Below are 26,795 nucleotides of genomic sequence, written 5' to 3'. Positions count from 1 at the left end.
AGTATCTCTAACAAAAGTTTCTCCTCTCCTTCTAGTAATATATTCAAAACTAGAAAAAGCAATGAAACAAGAAAAAGTATCAAAAAACAAAAATCTTATGGATGAAGCTTTAGAAAGAAAAGATAAGACCATCTGTAATATGCAAGGAGAAATTTGTATTTTTTTCAACAACCCTAAAGATGTAAATCCTGATGAAATAAAGGATGTTAATATATCAGGTGAAATGACATTTCGTTCAATAGTAATTAACGATCATTTTAAAACTACCTTTAATATAAAAAATGTTGTCGTTGAATCTGATAATGAAAAAAAGTATATCGATATCGATGGTAATATACAACTGAAAGTATAGATGAATTTCAGTTTAAGTAAAGTTTTACTTTATAAATATGCTAGACTTTCCTGATTCTCCATATGACAAATTTGAGAATTGTCCTGCGTGTGAAAGACGGGGATTAAACACAGAGTCAAAAGCCTATAAACAATGTATATTCTGTGATTATCTTCTAATTAATGATAAAAAATATAAAAAGGAAAATAATTCTTTTAGATTTACACCAAAAATGAATTACTTTACAAGATTGATTAGAGAAATGAATGTAAAGTATGAGGGTGATAACACACCTTTCCTTACAAGGGAAGAAACTGAACGTATAAGAGAAATGTTCAAAGGATTGTTGTTGTATATTATTCATGGATGTAATTTTCAGGGAAATATCAACACAAGATATTGTATAAATAAAATAATGGATTATCTTGAAATTAAACCTGAACTTAGGATAAAATATAGAGTTTCTAAAAAAGCCAATAATAAATTAAATAACCTGTTTTTCAAATATATAAATGAATGATTTTTTACCTATTTGGGAAAATAAGATAAAATTTAACAACCATAAAAATCTCCCAAATTCATTAGGATGTCTCATAGTTGGTTCAAGTGGATGTGGAAAAACCTGCTTACTTTTAAAAATGCTCCTCACTCCCAACTTTTTAGATTATGATAATTTAATAATTTTCACAAAGTCGAGTTTTCAACCAGAGTATCAACTACTCTCACAAGGTTTTGATGCTGGTCTTCAAAAAGAAGATATAATCGGTTTATTTAAACTTCAAAAAAACCGAAATGATTATAACATTGAAGATATAATTCAACTATTTTGTGATACACAAAGATGTAAAAAGAAATCAAATCCTATAACTTGTATTCTTCGTGATAATACGGATGATATACCGTCTCCCCAAGATTTGGATGAATCCAAAAAGAACCTCGTTATCTTTGATGATTGTGTTAATGAGAGAAACCAAACGGTAATGGACATCAACTACACAAGAGGGAGACATTCTTGTAATTGTATTTATCTTAGTCAATCGTACTTTCAACTTCCTCGTCGTTCCATCAGAAACAATGCTAATACTTTTATTTTATTCAAGTTAAATTCAATAGATATCAATAATTTTTGGAGAGATAATTGTTCTACATTATGTAGTAAAAAGAAATTTGAGGATTACATGAAGCACACGACTGAAAAATATAAATATATTGTTGTGAAAGAAGATGAGATATTAAGGGATATATTTTTTGTTTTATAAACAATTACATATATAAATGACAACTATTATTATAAATCTTGTGGGTAAATCTGCTTCTGGAAAAAACTTTCATAAATCAAGGTTCTTGTGTAGTACAAATGAGAATATTGTAAATTTACTTAAAAAACACCCCGTGATACGCATTGTATCAACAACAACTAGAGCAATAAGACCTGGAGAAGTAAAAGGTGAAGATTATCACTATATTTCAGTGGAGGAACATATGCGATTGAGGAATGAAGGTCAAATGTTTGAGGAGGTTTCTCTTGGTACAACAAAATATTCACATCGTAAGAGTGAGTTAAGGAAACTAAAATCTGGTGGTGTTGGGATATTAGAAACTAATCCAGAAGGAACGAGACAAATTATTAAACATCTGAGTGGAGTGAAGATTTTATCATTCGGGTTTGATGTTGATGAAGAAACTCAACGCAAACGTATGAAAAGCAGAGATGCAAGTATTAGTGAAGAAGAAATTACAACTCGCATTAATGTTAATAAAGAATTTGATGAAATATTTAAAGAAAAGGATTTATTTGAACACATCTACTTGAATGATGAAGAAAAGGAAAATTTCCCTGTTGATCTTTACAATTCATGAAATGATATTTTACAATAAATAAATGGATGCAAAAGAAAGAGCAAGAAGATTTAAGGAACATCAAGAGTTGGTTTCAAAAGTTGTAAAACAACAGGAAGACATAAAGAAGAAACGCAGACAGAAACTAACGGGCGAAGAAGCATTTGAAAGAAAACAAGAGAAATTTTTTAAACCACTTTTAAAAACTTCCCAAGAAAAAATGAAAGATGTTTCCACAGTTCCCACAGTAGAATATACTCCCAGAAAGCTTCAAATGTTAAAAGATTTCAGTCAAATGACGGAGGAAGAATTAGAGAATATTGGAGAATTAGAATATCATGATGAAGAATTATTTCAACAACTGGAAGAGATTAATCAACCCCCTGATTATATTGTGAATGCTGTTCAAAACAATGAATATTCAGCAGATTCAAAAACCAAAGCAGGACTCATTCCAACAGAACAACCAGCAATATTTCATCTTGTTAAAGAAAAGGTATTGATATTTAATGATGAATTAAGGTTCTTGGGTTCTGCTCAACCCCCTGTTAAACTAACTCCGAGATTAATGTTTCTTCTCACAAAAGATGGAAGACAAGGTTCAACTGTGAGGGATGAATCAAAGTATATTGATAAACCATTGGATATGGAAAATAATGATGATAGAGTATATATTGATCTGCTGAACACTCTAAATTATAAGGTTATTCTTTCTGGTAAAAGTAGGAAGAATGAGAAGGAGAAACACATAATTTAGGCTTGAAGTATCCTTGGTTCAGGTGTTAGTTTTCTTTCAAATGACCCATCGCAATTAGTTAATAGACTGTTATTGTTGTTAGGCAGTAAGAAGGCTGGAAATAACAATTGTTTTAATGAAGCATCAGCCATTTTAGACCAGTTGATGAACATGAAAATAATTAATAAATCTCAATATAAAGACATTTTATCTCATATTAAATAAGATGAGAAGCACAATCCTTAGTTTCAATTTCACAACAAGCGACCACACATCTTCATTCCCATACCCACTACAACTTGACACAACAAAAGAATATGAGGCATCTTTATTATCCATGGAAACTTATAATACCTTATTTAATATAACCGAGAAAAATGACAAGTTTAGTTATAATCCCGGAAGTGGATACAAAACGATAACAGTCTCACCCGGAGCATATGAGATTTCTCAAATATCTTCCGAAATTGCTCGTCTATGAAAGAACAGGGTGATGAACCAAAAAATATTGTTATAAACATTCAAAAACATACTTCAAAATCAACGATTAAAGTTAAAAATAACTACAAGGTTGATTTCACAATTGATAATTCATTTAGAGAGTTATTGGGTTTCTCCTCAAAATAGATTGAAACTAATGGGACGTTTTACAGTGATAATGTCATTCAAATATCCTCAGGAATAAATTCGGTGTTAATTCACTGTGATTTGATTGATGGTGCTTATAATGATGGAAAAAAAACAAATACAATATTTTCATTCAGCGCATACTCAACCCCAATTGGTTATAAATTCAATATGGAACCCAAAAATTTGGTTTATCTACCTGTGTCAGGAAAAACCATACACAGAGTAAATTTTAGGATAACCGACCAAGATAATCGTGTGATTTCTTTTAATGGAGAAGTTATATCCATCAGAATTCACCTTCGTGAAGTTTTCCAATAAATAAATACGATGGTTATTGTGAGGAAACACGAGTTGGGAAAATATAAAATAATTACAGGGGATGGGATGTTCCTTTCCCCATACTACAAGGGTGAAGGTATGTATCTTGGTAGAGGATACTATAAACCTAAGAGACAAAGGGGTGTTGGACATCAATTTAGAGGAGATGGGATAATTGATACTCTCATGGGTATTGGTTCAACTATTCTTAAACATAAAGATCTAATTGGTTCAACTGCTTCTGCTGTGGGAAATGTAGCAGGTGCTGTAAAGAGTATAAAAGATGCTCAGAAGGAATCTCATAAATTACAAGCAATAAAAGAAATTAAGAAAGGCAAAACTCAGTTGTCCCCCCAAGAACGACAGAAAATAATTCAAATACTTGGATCAGGGTTTCAAAAGTTTTAACATCTTTTTTCCTAAATAAATACAAGTATGGAAGCAATTGATAGTATCTATGATTTGGATGATACTATTATTATCTCAAACTCCACTAAAAAAGAAGATTACTTCAAGGTAAATGCAATAACTGGAACAGACTGGAATACGAATGGTACAAAAAGTTTTGAAATAAATAATCAACAAACCTATTTGAATCTCTCCGAAAGTTTCTTGTTGTGTAAATTTAAATTCACTAAAGCTGGGAATAACACAAACGCTACACTTGTAAATGATTTCTTCTGGAAAATGTTTGATAGTGTGCGTTTGTATATTGGAACACAAGAAGTTGAAGCGGTTGATTATGTCTCTGCTGTATCTGAAATGATAAAAATTTACACTCTATACATTCAGTGATAGAATGGGAAAGGGGTCTGTCGAAGATTTTATTCCTGATATGTCAACGGGAACAAACACAGACCCTGGATATATTCAAAGGAAAGGAGCGTATAATGATGATACAAAAGCAGAAAATAGTTTTACTGTGGCGGTTCCTCTTAAAGGTATATTTGGATTTTGTGATCATGATAAAGTTCTGTATGGTCTTAAAATTAGATTTCAACTACAAAGGAATGATAATGAAAATCGATTGCTTTTTGGTGTTGCTAGTGCTTTTGGTGATCAGAATAAATTTGTAATTGAGGAAATGAGTTGGTATATCAGTGAATATACTCCTAATCTTAAAACAGAAGAGATGTTGAATCGAAGACTTAACTCAAAGAAACCACTCAGTGTATCATACCTCAAAAGAAGATGTCAACACGTTAAACTCAATCAAACTACTTACACGTGGAATTTGGGTGTTCTGGAAGGAAAGCGACGATATCTGTGGATCATTTTTAAAAAGCCAGATGGTGATACTGCGACTGATAAGAATAATGCATTGAGTGATAATGCTAAGGTGAAACAACTTCGCGTTTCTCTAGATGGAACATTTTATCCACGAGATAGATTGGAAATTAATTGGGAAAAAAATGATTTTGCTGAAGCATACAAGTCTTACCAAAAGGTGTGTGAAAGTAATGGAAATAAAGAACCTATTTTGGATATGACAGCATTTAAAAGTTTGTATACAATCTATGCGTTTGACCTGAGCGCGCAAAAGGAAACTATAAAGTCTAATCGAGTGGATACTTCCCTATACATTGAAAGAGGAGAGAGTGAAGAAGTTGATACATATTGTTTGCTTTTGGAAGAAAGAGAATTGCAGATTATTACAGATAATGGTGTGATGATTAGTCTCATAATTTTTTGTTAAATAAATGAGTGGCAAAGTACCAACTGGGGTATATGTTAATCAAATCAATCTTCATAAACTATCATCTTGTGTTCAAAATCAAAAGCCTTGTACGATTAACGCTAATACAATTCAGAGAAAAGGAGCAGTAAGAATTGATGTTTTGCTCACAAGAGAACAGGTTAAAATCTTGAATCACACTGGCTCACTTAAAATTAAAATGACAAAACCAATGTTGAAAAAATATTCAATAAGAGAGACGAGTGGAGGATTTCTCCCATTTCTAATTCCTTTATTTGCTGGTTTAAGTGCGGTTGGAGCATTGACGGGTGGTATTTCAACAGCGGTGAAAACTGCCAACGAAAGGAAGGCTCAACTCCAGGCTCAAAAAGAATTGGAAAGACATAACAAAGAGTTGGAGAAACAAATTAGTGGAAGTGGCGTAATTGTAGATTTTGCTGAAAAACTTGAAGGTCTGCCTGATAAAGCAAGATTGCTAGTTGGAGATATGCTTTCTTCTATAGCACAAGCAGGTGTAAAATTAACGAAAAGAGGTAATGGATTATATCTTTCTAATAAATAAATGAGCATTGATGAGTGGTTGGAAAAATTTGGAAAGAATACAACATCAAATTTACAACTTGTCAAATATTGTAAGAAATTAAAAATTCATAATGTGGTTATTTGTATGAGAGATGAATTAACAAATGTGCCGAAACATACAAAGAATATTATTATGAACTTAGAAGATAATAATGGGAACGGTTCTCATTGGGTTTGTATTTTTAATAGTCAAGACAAATATTATTTTGATAGTTTTGGTCTTCCACCACCTGTTGAAGTCATAAAATTCTTACAGAATGGTGTTTATCAAACATTTCAAGTCCAAGAATTAAATTCCAAGTGTTGTGGTCAATTATGTCTATATGTGTTATTTCAACTCAACAAAAATAAAAAATTTTATGATATTATTTTTAATCTAATATAAATGACTGATGTTGGTAAAGATGGTTCTATCTTTGGTGTATCTCAAGAACTGGATATTGATTTATCAAATTATTACACAAAGGCACAGGCTGAATGACATAAATATAATATAACCAAAAATATTAACATGAAAAATGCTTATAAATTAAAAAATTATCCAAGCCCGACTGACGCGAATGACTTGGTGAGATTAAGCGATTTATCACAATATATATATATCCTTAAATAAAACGGCCGTGTATTCCAAAGATACAGAAGTGTTGATATTATCTCCAGGTCATACAGAATTCACAGTTCGAATTAAAATAAATTTTTATAAAGAAGGGCGTAGCATTTGTATGAGAATAGAACAATGGGGGTATGATATGAATGATTTAGGGTATAATTGGTCATTTAAAATTAACCTCGAAGACCTGGAACAATTAAATCAGTCTCGTAAGGAAGAATATTATCCACTTGGTATCGAGAATGAGTTTTGTGGGGCTACGATTAGTAAACAACAAATAAAAGAATTTAATAAGGGTAAATATAATAATGGTTTTGCCCTTGTTTATCTCATGAAAACAGAAAAAACAGGATTATATATAATAAGTAAGGAAATACAAAATGATTTAACTATGGGAAGATGGGGAGGTGTTTCGTGCCATAATATTATTCTAACATATATTTCTAATACATAAATGACAGCAAGAAGGCTTCAAGAAAATTATCATTTCTGTGTTCAAGCATACCTTCAAGAAAAGGGTATTCGGTATTTTAATAAATATGTTCTACAACATAAGAATGAGGTATTTTCAATAAAAGATTGGCATTATGCTGATGTTGATAAACCGACAACTTTAGATTTAATTAGAATGTTAAATAATGAAAAAATTATAAAGTTAAGAAAAGGTAAGGCTCTTTTAGAAATTCAAAAGAAATTTTATTGGTTTCCTGTTGTAAAAAAAATTATTTTGGATACAGGAATAACAAGAAATCCTGATGAATATATGTATAATATTCTATGGGGTGTAAGCGATTCAAGGATAGTAAGGGATGAGGAAGGAGTTGAAGAAGAGAGGGAAGAGGAGGAAAATGAGAAGAGAGAGAAGGAGGAGAGGGAGAAGAAAGAGAAGGAGGAAAGAGAGAAGAGAGAAGGAGGAGAGGGAGGAAAGAGAGAAGAGAGAGGGAGGAGAGGGAGGAAAGAGCGAGACAAAATAAATATCAAAATATGGAAACCAGCGAGATTCAAAAAAGATTGGTGGTATTACAGAAAATAACTCAACCCACCGAGGAGGAAAACAAAGAATTGACAAGTCTATTGGCAATATTTTCTTCAAGACTATTGACATCGTCAAGCTATTCATTTTAATTCAAGTTTTTTCTTAAATAAATGGAGGAGAGAGTGAAGGCATTTCTTAGGATTCTTTATGTTTTAAAAATTAAGATTCAAATGTGCATGTTGGAAACTAAAAAGGTTTTTGCACTCTGCAGGACTTTTTCACATAAATAAATGAGTTATTGTCTCAAATGTAAAAAGAAAACTAATACTAAAAATATTTCATATATTAAAAGTAAAAATAACAGGGTTATCCAAAAAGGTATATGTTCGGTGTGTGGTTCAAAAAAAAAATCAATTTATCTCCAAACACAAACTCGGAGGAGATATACAAAAGTTTTTATCAGGAAGTAAATTTACAACTACTGGAATACCAGGGGAATTACATCTTCCAGGGTATTCTTTCTGTGGTCCAGGCACAAACTTGGATAAAAGATTAGATGAGGCAGACAATCCTAAATCCTGGAGTCAGCCTATCAATAGAGTTGATGAAGTGTGCATGAGACACGATATTGATTATGGGAATACCACAACGTTGGAAGAAAAGCATGAAGCCGATAGAGAAATGTTGCACAATTTGTCTCTGATACAAAATCCAACCTTGAGAGAAAAAGTTGATCGGTTCATTGTGAAGAAGATGATCAGTGCTAAATTGAAACTTGGGCTTGGAAATTCAAAAAACTTATAGGCTCTAATGATGCCATTAAGACTGAAGAGCAATTAGCTGATGAATTACATTAACCAATATTCACAAAGTTTCAGAGAAGGAAAGTTTATTCCAAGGAAGTAGATTATATCTGGTCTGCTGATTTGATTGAACTCAATAATGATAAGGGGTACAAGTATGCTTTAACCGTTATTGATTTGAGGAGTAGATATGCGTGGGTTGTCCCTTTAAAAAACAAAACAGGTAATACTCTTATGTTAGCTTTTCAACAGATATTTAATAAAAGTAAGAGAAAACCTAAAAAATTGTGGACTGATGAGGGTAGAGAGTTTTATAACAAGACATTTATGAATTTTCTAAAAAATAACAGTATTACATTATACAGTACCTTTAATGAAGGGAAGGCAGTTGTTGTTGAACGTTTTAATCGTACCTTAAAAGAGAGACTATATAAAAAATTCACACAACTCGGTTCACAACAATGGTCATCTTTTATTCAGGATATTGTGGATAAGTATAATGACACGATTCACACGGCAACAAATATGAAACCATCAGAAACATTTACAAAATTAAAATATGAAAAAGAGATTAATGTCAGAAAACCTAAGTTCAAAGTTGGTGATATCGTAAGAATATATAGGTGGAAATCTCATTTTGAAAAGGGTTTTACTGAACGATGGACAAAAGAACTTTTTAAAATTGTTGATGTTATAGATACGGTTCCTTGGACTTATAAAATATATGATTTGGAAGGGGAAGAGATTTTAGGTTCATTTTATTCACAGGAATTACAAAAGACAAAGATAAATTGAAATTTTTTGACTCCGCCCCTTTTTAACTCCACCCACACAAACCCCGCCCACACAAGCCCCGCCCACACAAACCCCACACAAACCCCACCACACACAAACCCCTCACAAGCTCCAATAAATTGAAATTTTTTGACTCCGCCCCTTTTTGACTCCACCCACACAAGCCACGCCCACACAAACCCCACACAAACCCCACCACACACAAACCCCACACAAGCTCCACACAAGCTCCACACAAGCTCCACACACACAAGCTCCACCCATATTCATCATATTCACATAATTAGTGATTAGTTAATTAGTTCCCCACACACAACATGTTTATTTAATTAAAAAATTATCCACCCATCCACACAAGCTCCACTCATCCACCCATCCACCCATCTCTCCACCCATCCATTGATCCACACAAACCTCATCCACATTCACCCCTCGCACATAAGCTCCACCCACATAAACCCCAACCCACATAAACCCTGCCCACATAAACCCTGTCTACACAAGCTCCACACAAAAACTCTACACACATAAACCCTGTCCACATAAACCCCTCTCACACAAGCTCCACCCACATAAACCCCACCCACACACACCCCGCCCACACAAGCCCCACCGAAGCCCCGCCCACACAAGCTCAACCCACATAAACCCCGCCCACACAAGCCCCACCCACACAAGCCCCACCCACACACACCCCGCCCACACAAGCCCCTCCCACACAAGCCCCACCCCCCCTCATCCCCCCTGTGCACCCCCCACCTTTGACCCACCACCTCCCTCATCCCACCCCCCCCACCCTTCCCCACACACACATGGGGAGGGGAGGGATGGGATGAGGGGGTGATGGGTCATTGGGGGGGGCGCACCTACCCTCCCTTCATGTCTTGATTCTTTTTTTGTAATTCAGAATCAAGTAATTGTATACAAAACAAATATAATTTATTAATATTGAAAATATTAAATATTCATTTGCGAGAATGTATAATCTTTCCCAGAAATCTTCTCCAGATGTCTTGTGATTTCGAAACTCAGACACCATATTCTGTTTTGAAACAAAAAGTGGATAATAATTAGGTTTTCTAAAGATAATTACATGGTAATATGAGTAAGCCTCGTTGACCACTGAATTAACACACCAGGAGCCTGTCATCCTTTCAAGGTCAATAAAATGAATTCCAGTGTACTGACAAAACCACATCCAAACTAATGATGCAACCAACATTAGACGACATTCTAAAGAGAGAGTGATATTAATAATAATTCAGAAACATTTACCTCCAGAAAATCATGTGTTGTACAAGATTGCTTCAAAAGCTGATGTTGTGTGATAGTGCTGAAAAAAAAAAAATAATAAGTCAAGGGTATAGATGAAGAGACAGACAGAGAGAGATACAAACAGACAGGGAAAGCAACACACACACACACACACACACACACACGCACACACACACACACACACACACACATACGCACACATAGACACACACACACACACACACACACACGCATACACACACACATACGCACACATAGACACACACACGTGTCTCACCATTGGTTTAATTCATTCGAGATCAGAGACCAGTCATTATAAATCATTGATCTCTTCAATAAGAGCAGAGAGAGGTAGGTAGAAAGACAGACACACACACGTGTCTCACCATTGGTTTAATTCCTTCGAGATCAGAGGACGTGATAAGACTTCGTTCCACTCATTGTAAATGTCTTTCAATTCTCTTCTAAAATCATTGATCTCTTCAATAAGAGTATTAATTTCATGAACCACGTCGTGATACGTAAACTCAATTTCTTGCAATGACCTGTCAGGGAAAAAATATATATATCAGAATTATCATGATTTAATTAATAATCATTTGCTTCATCGTTCAAAGAGAAAACCATACACAAACTTACCAACTCTGTAGTGAGCTCTTGTCTTCATCGGAAGAAAGATCGCCCATGTCTCAGTTGTAAAAATGAAAATCCCGTCTGACAGAAACTTTGTCTGGTGAATCACTTATAAGGCAACGACGAGGAAATTACCTAAGCATTGGGTGCGGCCACAGGAAATGACAGCTTGGAAAATAACTGGGCGATTGTATGAATCATTTACAAAACATACTTAAAATGGTTTTGATTCAAATGTTTTCAGTTCGTGTTCTGAGATAAAATATAAACACGAGACCTTGTCTCACAGAATAGTTCCTATTTTTTCACAGCATGACTGTCAAAAACCACACAGCACGACCGGGTCAAAAAACACTTCCTCATTTTCACGGCATTAACTGAAAACATTTGAAACAATTTACTATAATCTCAAAATGATATGTGGCTCAGGAGGTGGTCAAACAAGATCATTAAGAGAAGTTTATCATTTCGTAATGGCACAAAAGGGGTATCTTAAAAAATATAAAGATTCAAATGTTTTGTTTGTCAATATTTTAGATGGGGATTATTGTGAAAAGAAAATTAAACTATTGAAGGAATTTGAGAATGAACAAATCTTTATAGGTTCAATGAGTGAGCTGATCAACCTCCAGGTTAAAAGGGGAGACAAGTAAATATACCTTGGGATAGCCTGGTTATATATATACAAAGCCTGGTGTTGGCTTAGTGGTTAGGGTGGCGGCTTGGGATCCCAGTGTCCCAAAAATAAAGGGGGTTTATTTTTAGGGAAAAAAAAAGGGAATCGCTGAAAATCCCCCATTCATTTACATGGGGAAAAGTGAGCTAGAACCAGTATATTCACCCTACTCATGTCCCATCATCCCTCCGTGTCCCATCATCGATCCATGTCCCATCATCCCTCCATTTCCCATCATCCCTCCATGTCCCTTCATCCCTCCATGTCCCATCATCCCTCCATGCCCATCATCCCTCCATGTCCCTTCATCCCTCCATGTCCCATCATCCCTCCGTGTCCCATCATCCCTCCATGTCCCATCATCGATCCACATCCCATCATCCCTCCATGTCCCATCATCGATCCATATCTCATCAACCCTCCATGTCCCATCATCCCTCCATGTCCCATCATCGATCCATTTCCCATCATCCCTCCATGTCCCATCATCCCTCCATGTCCCTTCATCCCTCCATGTCCCATCATCACTCCATGCCCATCATCGCTCCATGTTCCTTCATCCCTCCATGCCCATCATCCCTCCATGTCCCATCATCCCTCCTTGTCCCATCATCCATCCATGTCCCATCATCCCTCCTTGTCCCATCATCCCTCCATGTCCCATCATCCCTCCATGTCCCATCATCCCTCCTCGTCCCATCATTCCTCCATGTCCCATCATCCCTCCATGCCCATCATCCGACCATGTCCCATCATCCCTTCCTGCCCATCATCCCTCCATGTCCCATCATCCCTCCATGTCCCTTCATTCCTCCATGTCCCATCATCCCTCCATGCCCATCATCCCTCCATGTCCCATCATCCCTCCATGTCCCATCATCCCTCCATGTCGCATCATCCCTCCATGTCCCATCATCCCTCCATGCCCATAATCCTTCCATGCCCATCATCCGACCATGTCCGATCATCGCTCCATGCCCATCATCCCTCCGTGTCCCATCATCCCTCCCTGCCCATCATCCCTCCATGTCCCATCATCCCTCCATGTCCCTTCATCCCTCCATGTCCCATCATCCCTCCGTGTCCCATCATCCATCCATGTCCCATCATCCCTCCTTGACCCATCATTCCTCATTGTCCCATCATCCCTCCATGTCCCATCATCCCTCCATGTCCCTTCATCCCTCCATGCCCACCATCCCTCCATGTCCCATCATCCCTCCGTGTCCCATCATCCCTCCATGTCCCATCATCCCTCCTCGTCCCATCATCCCTCCATGTCCCATCATCCCTCCATGTCCCATCATCCCTCCGTGTCCCATCATCCCTCCCTGCCCATCATCCCTCCATGTCCCATCATCCCTCCATGTCCCTTCATCCCTCCATGTCCCATCATCCCTCCGTGTCCCATCATCCATCCATGTCCCATCATCCCTCCTTGACCCATCATCCCTCGTTGTCCCATCATCCCTCCGTGTCCCATCATCCCTCCGTGTCCCATCATCCCTCCGCTTCCCATCATCCCTCATTGTCCCATCATCCAACCTTGTCCCATCATCCCTCCTTGTCCCATCATCCCTCCATGTCCCATCATCCCTCCGTGTCCCATCATCGATCCATGTCCCATCATCCCTCATTGTCCCATCATCCCTCCATGTCCCATCATCGATCCATATCCCATCATCCCTACATGTCCCATCATCCCTCCATGTCCCTTCATCCCTCCATGTCCCATCATCCCTCCATGCCCATCATCCCTTCATGTCCCTTCATCCCTCCATGCCCATCATCCCTCCATGTCCCATCATCCCTCCGTGTCCCATCATCCCTCCTTGTCCCATCATCCATCCATGTCCCATCATCCCTCCGTGTCCCATCATCCCTCCTTGTCCCATCATCCATCCATGTCCCATCATCGCTCCTTGTCCCATCATCCCTCCATGTCCCATCATCCCTCCTCATCCCATCATTCCTCCATGTCCCATCATCCCTCCATGCCCATCATCCGACCATGTCCCATCATCCCTCCATGCCCATCATCCCTCCATGTCCCATCATCCCTCCATGTCCCTTCATCCCTCCTTGACCCATCATTCCTCATTGTCCCATCATCCCTCCGTGTCCCATCATCCCTCCATGTCCCTTCATCCCTCCATGCCCATCATCCCTCCATGTCCCATCATCCCTCCGTGTCCCATCATCCCTCCATGTCCCATCATCCCTCCTCGTCCCATCATCCCTCCATGTCCCATCATCCCTCCGTGTCCCATCATCCCTCCGTGTCCCATCATCCCTCCGCTTCCCATCATCCCTCATTGTCCCATCATCCATCCTTGTCCCATCATCCCTCCTTGTCCCATCATCCCTCTATGTCCCATCATCCCTCTGTGTCCCATCATCGATCCATGTCCCATCATCCCTCATTGTCCCATCATCCCTCCATGTCCCATCATCCGTCCATGTCCCATCATCGATCCATATCCCATCATCCCTCCATGTCCCATCATCCCTCCATGTCCCTTCATCCCTCCATGTCCCATCATCCCTCCATGCCCATCATCCCTCCATGTCCCTTCATCCCTCCATGCCCATCATCCCTCCATGTCCCATCATCCCTCCGTGTCCCATCATCCCTCCTTGTCCCATCATCCATCCATGTCCCATCATCCCTCCGTGTTCCATCATTCCTCCTTGTCCCATCATCCATCCATGTCCCATCATCCCTCCTTGTCCCATCATCCCTCCATGTCCCATCATCCCTCCATGTCCCATCATCCCTCCTCATCCCATCATTCCTCCATGTCCCATCATCCCTCCATGCCCATCATCCGACCATGTCCCATCATCCCTCCCTGCCCATCATCCCTCCATGTCCCATCATCCCTCCATGTCCCTTCATCCCTCCATGTCCCATCATCCCTCCATGTCCCATCATCCCTCCATGCCCATCATCCCTCCATGTCCCATCATCCCTCCATGTCCCATCATCCCTCCTTGTCCCATCATCCCTCCATGTCCCATCATCCCTCCGTGTCCCATCATCGATCCATATCCCATCATCCCTCCATGTCCCATCATCCCTCCATGTCCCTTCATCCCTCCATGTCCCATCATCCCTCCATGCCCATCATCCCTCCATGTCCCTTCATCCCTCCATGCCCATCATCCCTCCATGTCCCATCATCCCTCCATATCCCATCATCCCTCCTTGTCCCATCATCCATCCATGTCCCATCATCCCTCCGTGTCCCATCATCCCTCCTTGTCCCATCATCCATCCATGTCCCATCATCCCTCCATGTCCCATCATCCCTCCTCATCCCATCATTCCTCCATGTCCCATCATCCCTCCATGCCCATCATTCCTCCATGTCCCATCATCCCTCCCTGCCCATCATCCCTCCATGTCCCATCATCCCTCCATGTCCCTTCATCCCTCCATGTCCCATCATCCCTCCATGTCCCATCATCCCTCCATGCCCATCATCCCTCCATGTCCCATCATCCCTCCATGTCCCATCATCCCTCCATGCCCATCATCCCTCCATGTCCCATCATCCCTCCATGTCCCATCATCCCTCCTTGTCCCATCATCCCTCCATGCCCATCATCCCTCCATGCCCATCATCCAACCATGTCCCATCATCGCTCCATGCCCATCATCCCTCCGTGTCCCATCATCCCTCCCTGCCCATCATCCCTCCATGTCCCATCATCCCTCCATGTCCCTTCATCCCTCCATGTACCATCATCCCTCCGTGTCCCATCATCCATCCATGTCCCATCATCCCTCCTTGACCCATCATTCCTCGTCCCATCATCCCTCCGTGTCCCATCATCCCTCCGTGTCCCATCATCCCTCCGCTTCCCATCATCCCTCATTATCCCATCATCCATCCATGTCCCATCATCCCTCCTTGTCCCATCATCCCTCCATGTCCCATCATCCCTCCGTGTCCCATCATCCATCCATGTCCCATCATCCCTCCTTGACCCATCATTCCTCGTTGTCCCATCATCCCTCCGTGTCCCATCATCCCTCCATGTCCCTTCATCCCTCCATGCCCATCATCCATCCATGCCCATCATCCCTCCGTGTCCCATCATTCCTCCATGGCCATCATCCCTCCCTGTCCTTTCATCCCTCCATGCCCATCATCCCTCCATGTCCCATCATCCCTCCTCGTCCCATCATCCCTCCATGTCCCATCATCCCTCCATGTCCCATCATCCCTCCATGCCCATCATCCTTCCATGTCCCATCATCCCTCCATGCCCATCATCCTTCCATGTCCCATCATCCCTCCATGCCCATCATCCCTCCATGTCCCATCATCCCTCCATGTCCCATCATCCCCCCTCGTCCCATCATCCCTCCATGTCCCATCATCCCTCCATGTCCCATCATCGATCCACATCCCATCATCCCTCCATATCCCATCATCGATCCATATCTCATCAACCCTCCATGTCCCATCATCCCTCCATGTCCCATCATCGATCCATATCCCATCATCCCTCCATGTCCCATCATCCCTCCATTTCCCATCATCCCTCCATGTCCCTTCATCCCTCCATGTCCCATCATCCCTCCATGCCCATCATCGCTCCATGTCCCTTCATCCCTCCATGCCCATCATCCCTCCATGTCCCATCATCCCTCCATGTCCCATCATCCCTCCATGCCCATCATCCCTCCATGTCCCATCATCCCTCCATGTCCCATCATCCCTCCTCGTCCCATCATCCCTCCATGCCCATCATCCGACCATGTCCCATCATCGCTCCATGCCCATCATCCCTCCATGTCCCATCATCCCTCCTTGTCCCATCATCCCTCGGTGTCCCATCATCCCTCCATGCCCATCATCGCTCCATGTCCCTTCATCCCTCCATGCCCATCATCCCTCCATGTCCCATCATCCCTCCGTGTCCCATCATCCCTCCACGTCCCATCATCGATCCACATCCCATCATCCCTCCATGTCCCATCATCCCTCCATTTCCCATCATCCCTCCATGTCCCTTCATCCCTCCATGTCCCATCATCCCTCCATGTCCCATCATCCCTCCTTGTCCCATCATCCATCCATGTCCCATCATCCCTCCTTGTCCCATCATCCCTCCATGTCCCATCATCCCTCCATGTCCCTTCATCCCTCCATGCCGATCATCCCTCCATGTCCCATCATCCCTCCATGTCCCATCATCCCTCCTACTCCCATTATCCCTCCATGCCCATCATCCGTCCATGCCCATCATCCCTCCTTGTCCCAGCATCCCTCCTCCTCCCATCATCCCTCCATGCCCATCATCCCTCCATCCCCATCATCCCTCCATGTCCCATCATCTGTTCATGTACGTTTTCGTCCGCGATATTTCAAAAACTGTTGAACATTTCTCATTCATCTTACAGATATATATTCCTCATGACATGTTCTCAACCTGATTCGATCACGGCTGTGATTGGATGAATTATGTAACAGTACTTACAAAGGTTGTCATGATCTTCTGTGGCAAAGCTCCACATTTTACTCGCACCATCTGCAAAGAGATGTGCATGGTATTGATTCCGGTGTTTGTCCAAGTTTGGACAAAACCACAAAATAACAGCACAGAGGGAAAATTAATAAAAACAACAACAACAAACCTGGAAACAGTTTACCTTGTTTTCAAAGCAACCACAAGTGTTGCATCAACGACCCAGAAAAACAACCACTTGCCCACTTTCTTGTTCAAGACAGTGTTCATCAACAACCAGGTTTTTCTATCTTATATTATATTATTTATTTATTTCACAGTTTTACAGGTGTATGCCCGTTGTTTCAAGGTATATGTCCATTGTTTATAGGTATATGTCGATTGATAATAGGAGTATGTTGATGGTTTAAAGCTTATCGGTATTCTATGTTGTTTATAGGTGGATGTCCATTGTTTAAAGGAATCGCCAAAAGTGATATACAGCACGATATCTCAAAAAGTTGTGGATGGATTATGACAAAACTTGGTGAATGAGTTGGTTCGGTGACATGAACAAACCGATTAAATTTTGGTTCAGGTCCGGATGCAGATCCACCTATCCGTGAGATACAAATTGTAAACTGTCTGTCTGTGCAATCCAAGGCCAACTCCACTCATGGGTAACTGACTTCCTCCACCCTCGTTGTCAACAGAACCCTTTCATCCGCTCTCCCTGTCATGGTTGTAGAACATCAAAGCAGTGTTCAAGGCCCCCATATTATTCCTTATCTTCATCAATGATATCACTGACTCTCTGGAAAATCCTCTTCATCTCTTTGCTGATGCCTCCATTCTCTGCCGTGACATCCCTTGTCATCTTGACAGACAGGTGGCAGCTTCTTCCCTCTCCTCAGACCTTGACAATATCACAAACTGATCAAACACTTGGAATATGTCTTTCAATCCTAATAAATCCATGACACTCATTCTCTCTCTCCAAAAGGACCGCACTGCAAACCCTTCCATATCCCTTCTCAACAACCCTCTTGAAAAGGTTCAGTCACTCAGACTATTGTGTCTCACTCTTAGCCATGATCTCTCTTGAACAAGCCACATTTCAAAATTGGCCTCCAAAGCCAGACTCCGACTGGCGATCCTCCATCGTGCGAAGTCCTTTCATGGCACACCTGAGCTCCTATCTTCCTACAAGCCCTTCATCTGCAGCTTCATGGAGTACGGCTCTCTCCTCTGGGCTGGCTCCCTTGCCTCACGTCTTGCTTTGCTTGACACCGTGGAAACAAAGGCCTTCAATATCATTGGACTCTCGCGATGAAGCTGAATCTATGGGCCGATCACTTCACCACCGCCAACAGGTCGGTGGTCTCTCTTGTCTTCTTTTGCCTCATTTCTAGTCTTGCACCCTCTGCCCTCTCCGTGATTTGTCCCCAAGTATCTGCACGACGCACGCAATCCACAAGCCACTCTCTCCAGAATCACTGCTCACCTCGACTCATGTATTCCTCTCTTTTCCCGCCTGTGGAACGACATTCCACATTCTCTGCAATCTCATTCTTCGTCTTCAAGACAGCTGTTCACCACCATCTCAGGTCATCCCCCATCCAAAGCCATGATTTGTCCTACACCCGTTAAACCACTTCCACCCCTCCCAGGGTTTTGCTTATGTATCCATCTTGTTCACCCCTTGTGTTCTCCCCTTACCCTCGTCGTTACCTGTATCCCTTGTTTGTCCGTCAACATCTACCTTCCCTTGTTTTTCTGTCCACGTCTCTCCTCCGCCCTTCTGACCAGCGTTTCCCCTTTCTCCTGCTGTTCCCTTTGCCATGTTGTGTCCTGATCTGTTCTTTGTCCTCGCTCTTCCATGAGCCTCGACCAGGTATTGAAAAAAAACCCCAAAAAACCTGTCCAGTCTGGTGGAGGTATCCACTCCAGCGAGTGTCGTTCTCGGTGTAACTGATATCTTCTCACTTATATGTCCGGAATGGAAGGTACATGCAGGTCCCTCGTGAGCCTGAGATCAATGTCACAAAAAATAAATAAAGGAATAAAATTAAATAAATAATTAAAATGCACTGAAATCGCAAGTCGGAATGAACATGTCAATTAAACTAATTAGTACACACACACTCTCGTGTGCATCATTGTGGCTGCTCCTTGCATCATCGGTTTGGGGACACGGCTATGCCACTGATGCAGTGCCCCTGTTACCAGTACACTCGTGCTAATTTTGTCGACCTTGGAAGGATGACACAGCCGGAGAGAACCCACCTGGTGTTAATTCAGCAGCCAACAGGGACCAAACTCAGGACCCTGGGATCCCAAGCCAGCCACCCAAACCACAAAGCCAACGCCAGACTTAACTCATTCATCGAGGAGGATTCCTGGAGTTGAGAGTGGGACGTGAGAAGAGGAGGGTTAGCTGTGTCGAAATCTAACCATGAAACATCTGAATCAGTCCGTTCTCTGAAAGTTGGCAGTCTTTTTGTTTTACTTGTGGGACATCTTAGTCACTGAGTTGGAGGTGTGACCCGTCCTGGATTGTAACCATACCCACGAAACTGCTTCGGGAGAACAGACGACATTAGTCAGGGTGTTTAGAAAGGCTTGTGAGGTTTGAAATCATCACCGGGATAAAGTGAAATTGATGAACATTGGTGAGCAGAATTCTCACTGGAAACGTGAACCAAACACCAAGATGCTGTACACAACATGAACATGGAACTCTTTCATGGCGAACTATCAAAACATTCAGAGAACGAATAGTTTCCTAACACTTGCAGTTATCCAGATGAAAACTTGCTCGAACCTGAAAATCCATCCAACCTGGCTTGGGATTTGAACCTGGTGGTCATCATGTGGTTGTGTGAAGATGAAGTCACCAATGGCTGACTGGAAGCTATCAAAGATGATTTCAAAGCCATTTTGGAGGTTGTCATGGCAACATGGCATTGTGTAACAAAACTAGAATGGTACTCGGTAGAGCGCACACCTCCACCAGGATGAACAGTTTACGTTTTGTATCCACTGATGGGTTGGACCTGGATGCAATTGTTTGCAGGTTATCAGGGAACAGGATACTCACCATACAATCCACCCACACCTACAGATTACTCACCATACAATCCAACTACACCTACAGGATACTCACCATACAATCCAACTACACCTACAGGATACTCACCATACAATCCAACTACACCTACAGGATACTCACCATACAATCCACCTCAAGGATACTCATCATACAATCCACCAGGATACTCACCATACAATCCACCCAAACCTACAGGATACTCACCAAACAATCCACTGGGTTTGCGCATGAAAATCACGATGAGTTCGACTTGATAGCTGACTTCCACCTTGAAACGTTCAGGTGATAGAGGGCCACAACAGCCCTGGACACCTGATCCCAGTGGTCCTTCAGATCTTGTTTCCTGGCTTTCCTTGCGAGTCATACTTCGTGACAATGTTGTCGAGGGAAACCGAGGCTGCAACGACACTTCGGCATTGCTCACAGGTGGGCTCTTTATGCTTTTAGAAGCCACGGCTGATGAAGTGGGCATGAAAGAGGACGATTTGGAGTGGAAGCTGGAACTTGGTAAAGAGCCACAACTTTTGTGGGTGTTACCTGGTGTTTTGGTCGACACAAGCCCTGAGGTGGATTGAAAAACAGGTGAGGTAGGTGGGCTCTTTATGCTCTTCGAAGCCACAGCTGATGAAGTGGGTGTGGAAGAGGAGGGTTTGGAGTAAAAGCTGGAACTTAGTGAAGGGACACAACTTTTGTGGGTGTTACCTGGTGTTTTGGTCGACACAAGCCCTGAGGTGGATTGAAAAACAGGTGAGGAAGGTGGGCTCTTTATGCTCTTCAAAGCCACAGCTGATGAAATGGGTGTGGAAGAGGAGGGTTTGAAGTCGAAGCTGGAACTTGCTAAAGGACCACAACTTTTATGGGTGTTACCTGGTGTTTTGGTCGACACAAGCCCTGAGGTGGGTTGAAAAACAGCTGAGACCCTTTGGGGCTTGACTTCCATACTATTACGAAGGAAGCTGTTGTCTTTTTGATCATGTTGGACTGAGGTTGTGCTGAAGTGCGTTTCCTTGCCAACACAATTGGTATTATACGAGGTCCCAGACGACCCCGTTGAGGAGGAGGGACACTGCAACTGCTTTCCAGTTTGGCAATTCCCGGTGCTGCCACCACCGGACACATTGTGAGCAGGCCGGAATTGGACGTGCCCGCTTTGATCACCCAAGGATAACCTCTCCGCTCGTTTTGCAAGGGTCCGTTGCCTGTTCTCCTCAATCCGACGTTGCTGCTCAGCACTCAGTCCATTCATGGTGATGTGATGACGTGGAGCACCTTGAAAGAGTCGGAAGCCGGCATACGGACAATGGCAATTGTGTGACGTTCAGGGGATAACCTCCTCAGTCTCCTTCAGAGTGTCTCGTGCTCTTTTCAGCCAGAATTTTTTTTTTCAGAAGCCCAGCATCTGCAATAGAATATACACCAGCAATGAGCTTCCTTCAAAAAACAGATGTGGTTAAAGAATGTGCATGACAATGACATTTAGAGGAGACACATTGTGGAAATATGCAGCTTCCTGCCCCAAGACTTCGACAATCAAAGTTTGATGACCATTTGTTCACAGCCAAAGGTTTCAATCTGTTCGCTCACGCCTACTTTTCAAAAGTTCTCACCTCCACCATTCAAGAAACAACAATGACCGCACTGTGGTCACAAGGTGCGACGCAAATAAAACCTGAGAGTTGGTGTCAAAGCCACCCGATGCTCGCCTGTTTATGCATTTATCGTTTATAAAAGACTTGTCTAATAATATTTTTTTATAAAGCATTGCAGTGAAGTCTGATCCAAATAATTTTAAAACAATATATGTATTTGTATATTGTAATCAGTAAACCAGTACACATATTAAATGAATGACAAGTGTCTCGTATAAACAGGCGAGCATTGGGTGGCTTTGACACAATCTTTGGTTGAAATTAAAAAAAAAAATTTAAATCATTTGTTAATTTCAACCTCACGACACCAATAGTATACCCCAAAGGAACCTCCATGCCAAATATCAGCATCCGAGGACACATATTTAATGAATGGCAAGCTTCTAAATAACTTGCACCAAAAACTTTAACGTCGATCTGCTACAAAAAAGTTAAGTTCAAAACGGGTCAAAAATTTAAAACATTTGAAATTATTTTTTTAATTTTAACTTCACTGCATCAATAATATATCCCAAAGGAACTTCCATGCCAAATATCAGCATCCATGTCCACATATTAAATGAATGGCAAGCTTCTAAATAACTTGCACCAAAAACTTTAACATTTTCACGCTGACGCTGACGCTCATGCCGGGGGTATCGCTGTGGCTCTGTTCTTCGAACAGGCGAGCTTAAAAAAACCCGGGCAGTGTATAGTAAGCAGCGGCCTGCAGGCCTAATGTGTTCAACCCACCAGAAAACCAAGATGGAGGACATATCATTTTGTCTGGGTACCATTGTGGGTGGAGTCAAGTGACAAATGTGGGTGTGGTCCGGCAGCTATCTGACAAATGGGAGCACATTTCAAAAATTGATCCCAAACAAGAACCACAACAACAACAACAACAACAACAACAACAACCAACACCCTTCCGGCCACAGCTCGTCCGTGGATTTCAAAGCTTCTGCTGTCACTCCGAGCTTGGGTGATGGGTTCTGAAGTTGTGATTGTGTCGGCGGTGTGCACAGCGTTGGCATGCAGGGTGGCCGGTCGCTTGACAAGCTGTTCCAAGCTACGTGGCCAAAGTAAAAAGTTCATCGCCGAGGCGATGACCGATCCATTGAAAGTGGCCCTGACCGCTGTGTCGGAAACGGCTGACAAGCAAGAATGGCAGAATCAAGTGTGGGCGCAGAAGAAGGATGCCAGGACGACGACCGAGGCCTAAGAGGAAGAGCAGGTTCAGGTTGCGCTCGGAGTGAGCTCGCCATCAGGACAAACGAAGTGTTCTGGGCGCTGGAGGGAGTGGGACGCACTCGATCTCATGTTGATGTGTGGGAAAGCACAGTCCCAGGTCCTGAGCAGGCAGTTCCTGCTGCTCTGCATCTCTCGGTCTGTCCCAGCGGCCCGTTTGCAACGCCTGGGCGCATCAACCACAGCGGTACTTGCTCTGCGCTCCATCCTCACCACGGGTGTTCGCAAGGACTGCTCGACATTTGTGGACACGGTGCAGGCGATCTCGTCGCTGATGCCGGTGCCCGGTGTGCTCCGGCTGAGCGGCATTGAGAAGTGTGAACTCGAAGCTTGGATGCGTCTCACGAGTATATTTTGAAAGTAGATTATAATTTTAAAAAGGAGAATCAAGTTGAGGTACATTCAAGGTACACCACTCCCATGTCAAATAAATAAATAACAAATCCTCCAGCGCACAACATTATCTGCCACCACGCAACACATGGAGACAGAATTGGGAGGGAGCGGTGTGCAATAATCGATTAATTAATTGCATAATTAATATAAATAAATAATAATCGTAAAATAATTAATTTCTTAATCAATTGGCTAATGGTGTACCTAAACCATCACTGTTTCATCTGAATCTGTAACTTTTTGAAAATTAAATAATCACTCGATTGATGAATCAATAAATCAAAAATACCTTTTTATAGCCAAATCACTTGGTCACCGTCATGTCCAAATATCAGCTCCCTCACTCAAAAGGTGCCCGAGATGTTGGCCAGAAAAGAAAGAAAATAAATAAGTAATTAATAAATCGATAATAATCAAGTAATTAATCAATTAATTGATTTATCAAAAAAATAGAAAAAGTTTTTTGCCAAAGCACATCTTCACTTTTGTCGCTAAATTTCAGGTTTCTCGCTCAAAGGATGGCTGAGATATCGCCCGGACAAACAAACAAGAAAACAAACAAATGGAGTAAATACTGAGTACTCCCTTCGTTCGACGCCCGGCGATGACTGTCTGGGTACCATTGTGGGTGGACATGCATCACCTGGAAATGGAATCGGGAAGGAGCGGTGTACAATACTGCATACAGTATATGTACCTTGTGCAACCCATCCATGAAAATGATCATCATGGGACCAATTGCCTGACAAAGACAAATTTTGTTGATGATGAAGATGATGATGATTATGATGGTGATGAAGATGATGAAGAAGATGATGATGATGAAGATGATGATGAAGAAGAAGGTGATGAAGAAGAAGATGATGAAGAAGATGAGGAAGAAGATGATGATGATTATGATGGTGAAGATGATGATGATGAAGATGATGATGATGATGATAAAGACGCTGATGAAGATGATGATGTTGATGTGCTGATTATGATGAGAAAGAAGAAGATGATGATGATGAAGAAGATGAAGATGATGATGATGAAGAAGATGATGATATTGATGATGATGCTGATGAAGCAGAAGATGATGATAATGATTATGATGGTGAAGATGATGATGATGATGATGATGATGATGATGATGATGATGATGATGAAGATGATGAAGAAGATGATGAAAAAGATGAGGAAGAAGATGATGATGATGAGGATGATGATAATGATGATGATGATGAAGATGATGATAACGAACGCAGAGCTCTTGCAGACCTGCGATATATGATATAACTCGCTCAACCATGAAGTGGTGCGGTGAAAGAAAGCCACGCTGGTTCAGCTCACCATGTTCTATTTCGTTGAGATAATTAAGGAAAGATCTGCACGATCCTCATCTGCACAATAGTCACAGGTTGTACATTAATGTGCTCTGACATAAATGGCAACATCCATCTCAGAGTGTGTACACGTCGGTGTTCGACTGTTCACGAAGGTGTGCCATTCTTTGAATAATTATTTCGCGAACTAGAAGGAAACCCTAACACTACCGTACTTCGTTATTGCAGCCCTACAAATTGCACTACTGATCACGACATTAACAATTTATGCAATGACCTGAGGTTCGTCATCGAGAATGTCCCCAAACATCATTTTATTACCATTGCTGGTGATATTGTTGCGGGGCCGGGCCGTCGGCCGACAAGTCCGACCGCTAGACGGAGCAGTAGAGTCGGCTCGACCGATCGCCCAGAAATCAGATCGTACCGTTCGGAAAAGTCTGGAGAGTACGGGTCTCTTTGGACCATGAAGGGTCAATATTTCCACCACGTGGTACAGGATTATTCGCCAAATCTCAAAATACCAAGAGACCACGTGGCGATCTACCGAGTCTTCACACCCTCAAGGGAACCCGTACGAAACCGAGCCGCTTCGCGAGCTCGTTCCGTGTGCGATGCCGAGCGGTTTCAATCGCCAAGTTCCGTCGGTCAGATTATTCCGCCACTGCGGCACAATGGCCTGATAATTTCCTCAGCACGCAACACGCTCAGCCAATGCAGGAATGGACACAAACGAGCTGAAAACATTTAACAATCGGGTCATTTATTCAACAATATTGGGGGGGGGGGGGGGATGAGGGGAGCACGGAAGAGCAGAGTTATACCGATTAAAAGAAATGCAAGGTGAACATTTATACAGGCAAAATACTTATGCAGTTCACTACTTCACAGACGGGTCCACGGACACACACACACACACACACACACATGAAAAGTTGTGGCTGGAGCCTTTATTCAGCCTTCAGCTCAGAGGATAGGGGAGCTGAGGAGCAGGATGGCTGGCTACCTGGCTGCGAATGCGTGGCTGGACGATCCCTCCTTCCAGGAGCTCCGGTCGCCGGGGACTCACGCGGCGCCACCGCAGCCAGCCAAGATGAGCCCAAGTGATCGCCCGGGCTCGCGATCACGCGGAAGAGGTGGAGGAGGATGAGGATGACAACGATAGGAGCGCTCTCATCTCCTCTTGGCTGGCTGGCTCCCTCCGGCTCTTGGCTGGCTCCTGAGTGGTTCCTAGCTGGCTTGCTCCTGGCTGGCTGGCTCTCTGTCCTGCTCTGTCCTCTTCTCATTCATTTTAGCTCGCCTGTTCGAAGAACAGAGAGCAAAAGCGATGATACCCCCGGCATGAGCGTGAGCGTGAAAATGTTAAATTTTTTGTATTACGGAAAAATTCCTCGACGGATTTCGACGAAACTTGGTGGGTGGGTTCGGTATGGTCCAAGGATCATGCCATTAGATTTTGGATTTTGGACTCCCCCCCCCAAAAAAAATTGTTGTAGAATTATTTTTTTTGCATTTCTACATGTATTAAGTGATTTCTAACCCCCCCCCCAAAAAAAAATTGTTAGAGAAAAAAAAATTTTGCAACTTTTTTTTCAACAAAATTTCGATTTTTTATTTTTTTTTTGCATTTCTACATGTTTTTAGTGATTTCCAACCCCCCCCCCAAAAAAAAATTGTTAGAGAAAAAAAATTTTTGCAACTTTTTTTTCAACAAAATTTCGAT

At 42.0% G+C, this 26,795-nt stretch overlaps 1 protein-coding gene and 1 long non-coding RNA gene across 2 annotated transcripts in view; one reads left to right on the top strand and one right to left on the bottom strand.

Annotated features, from left to right (window-relative positions):
• LOC147008251 (uncharacterized) overlaps positions 1 to 26,795 on the top strand; it is a 298,248-nt gene that overhangs the window by 238,386 nt on the left and 33,067 nt on the right. The gene's annotated exons all lie outside the window — the stretch shown is intronic.
• Positions 17,239 to 21,868, bottom strand: LOC147008252 (uncharacterized). The gene is made up of 2 exons (XM_085865266.1): positions 20,677 to 21,868; positions 17,239 to 17,444 (listed from the first exon to the last, which is right to left on the bottom strand). The coding sequence occupies exons 1-2, from the start codon at positions 21,716 to 21,718 to the stop codon at positions 17,341 to 17,343; spliced, it is 1,146 nt and encodes a 381-aa protein (XP_085721392.1). The 5' UTR covers positions 21,719 to 21,868; the 3' UTR covers positions 17,239 to 17,340.

The sequence above is a fragment of the Eptatretus burgeri genome, chromosome 20 (assembly GCF_056783735.1).
Source record: "Eptatretus burgeri isolate ZD-2024b chromosome 20, Ebu_testis_v1, whole genome shotgun sequence".
In the NCBI taxonomy this organism is placed as follows: domain Eukaryota; kingdom Metazoa; phylum Chordata; class Myxini; order Myxiniformes; family Myxinidae; genus Eptatretus; species Eptatretus burgeri.
Note: the sequence above shows the minus strand (reverse complement) of the source record. Positions and strands in the feature narration are given on the sequence as shown.

Coding starts and splice junctions, on each gene's coding strand:
- LOC147008252 (XM_085865266.1), bottom strand. CDS start 21,718: ATGAATGGACTGAGTGCTGAGCAGCAACGTCGGATTGAGGAGAACAGG. Junction 17,445..20,676: donor CAAACCCAGTGGATTGTTTG/GTGAGTATCCTG, acceptor ATCTCTTTGCAG/ATGGTGCGAGTAAAATGTGG.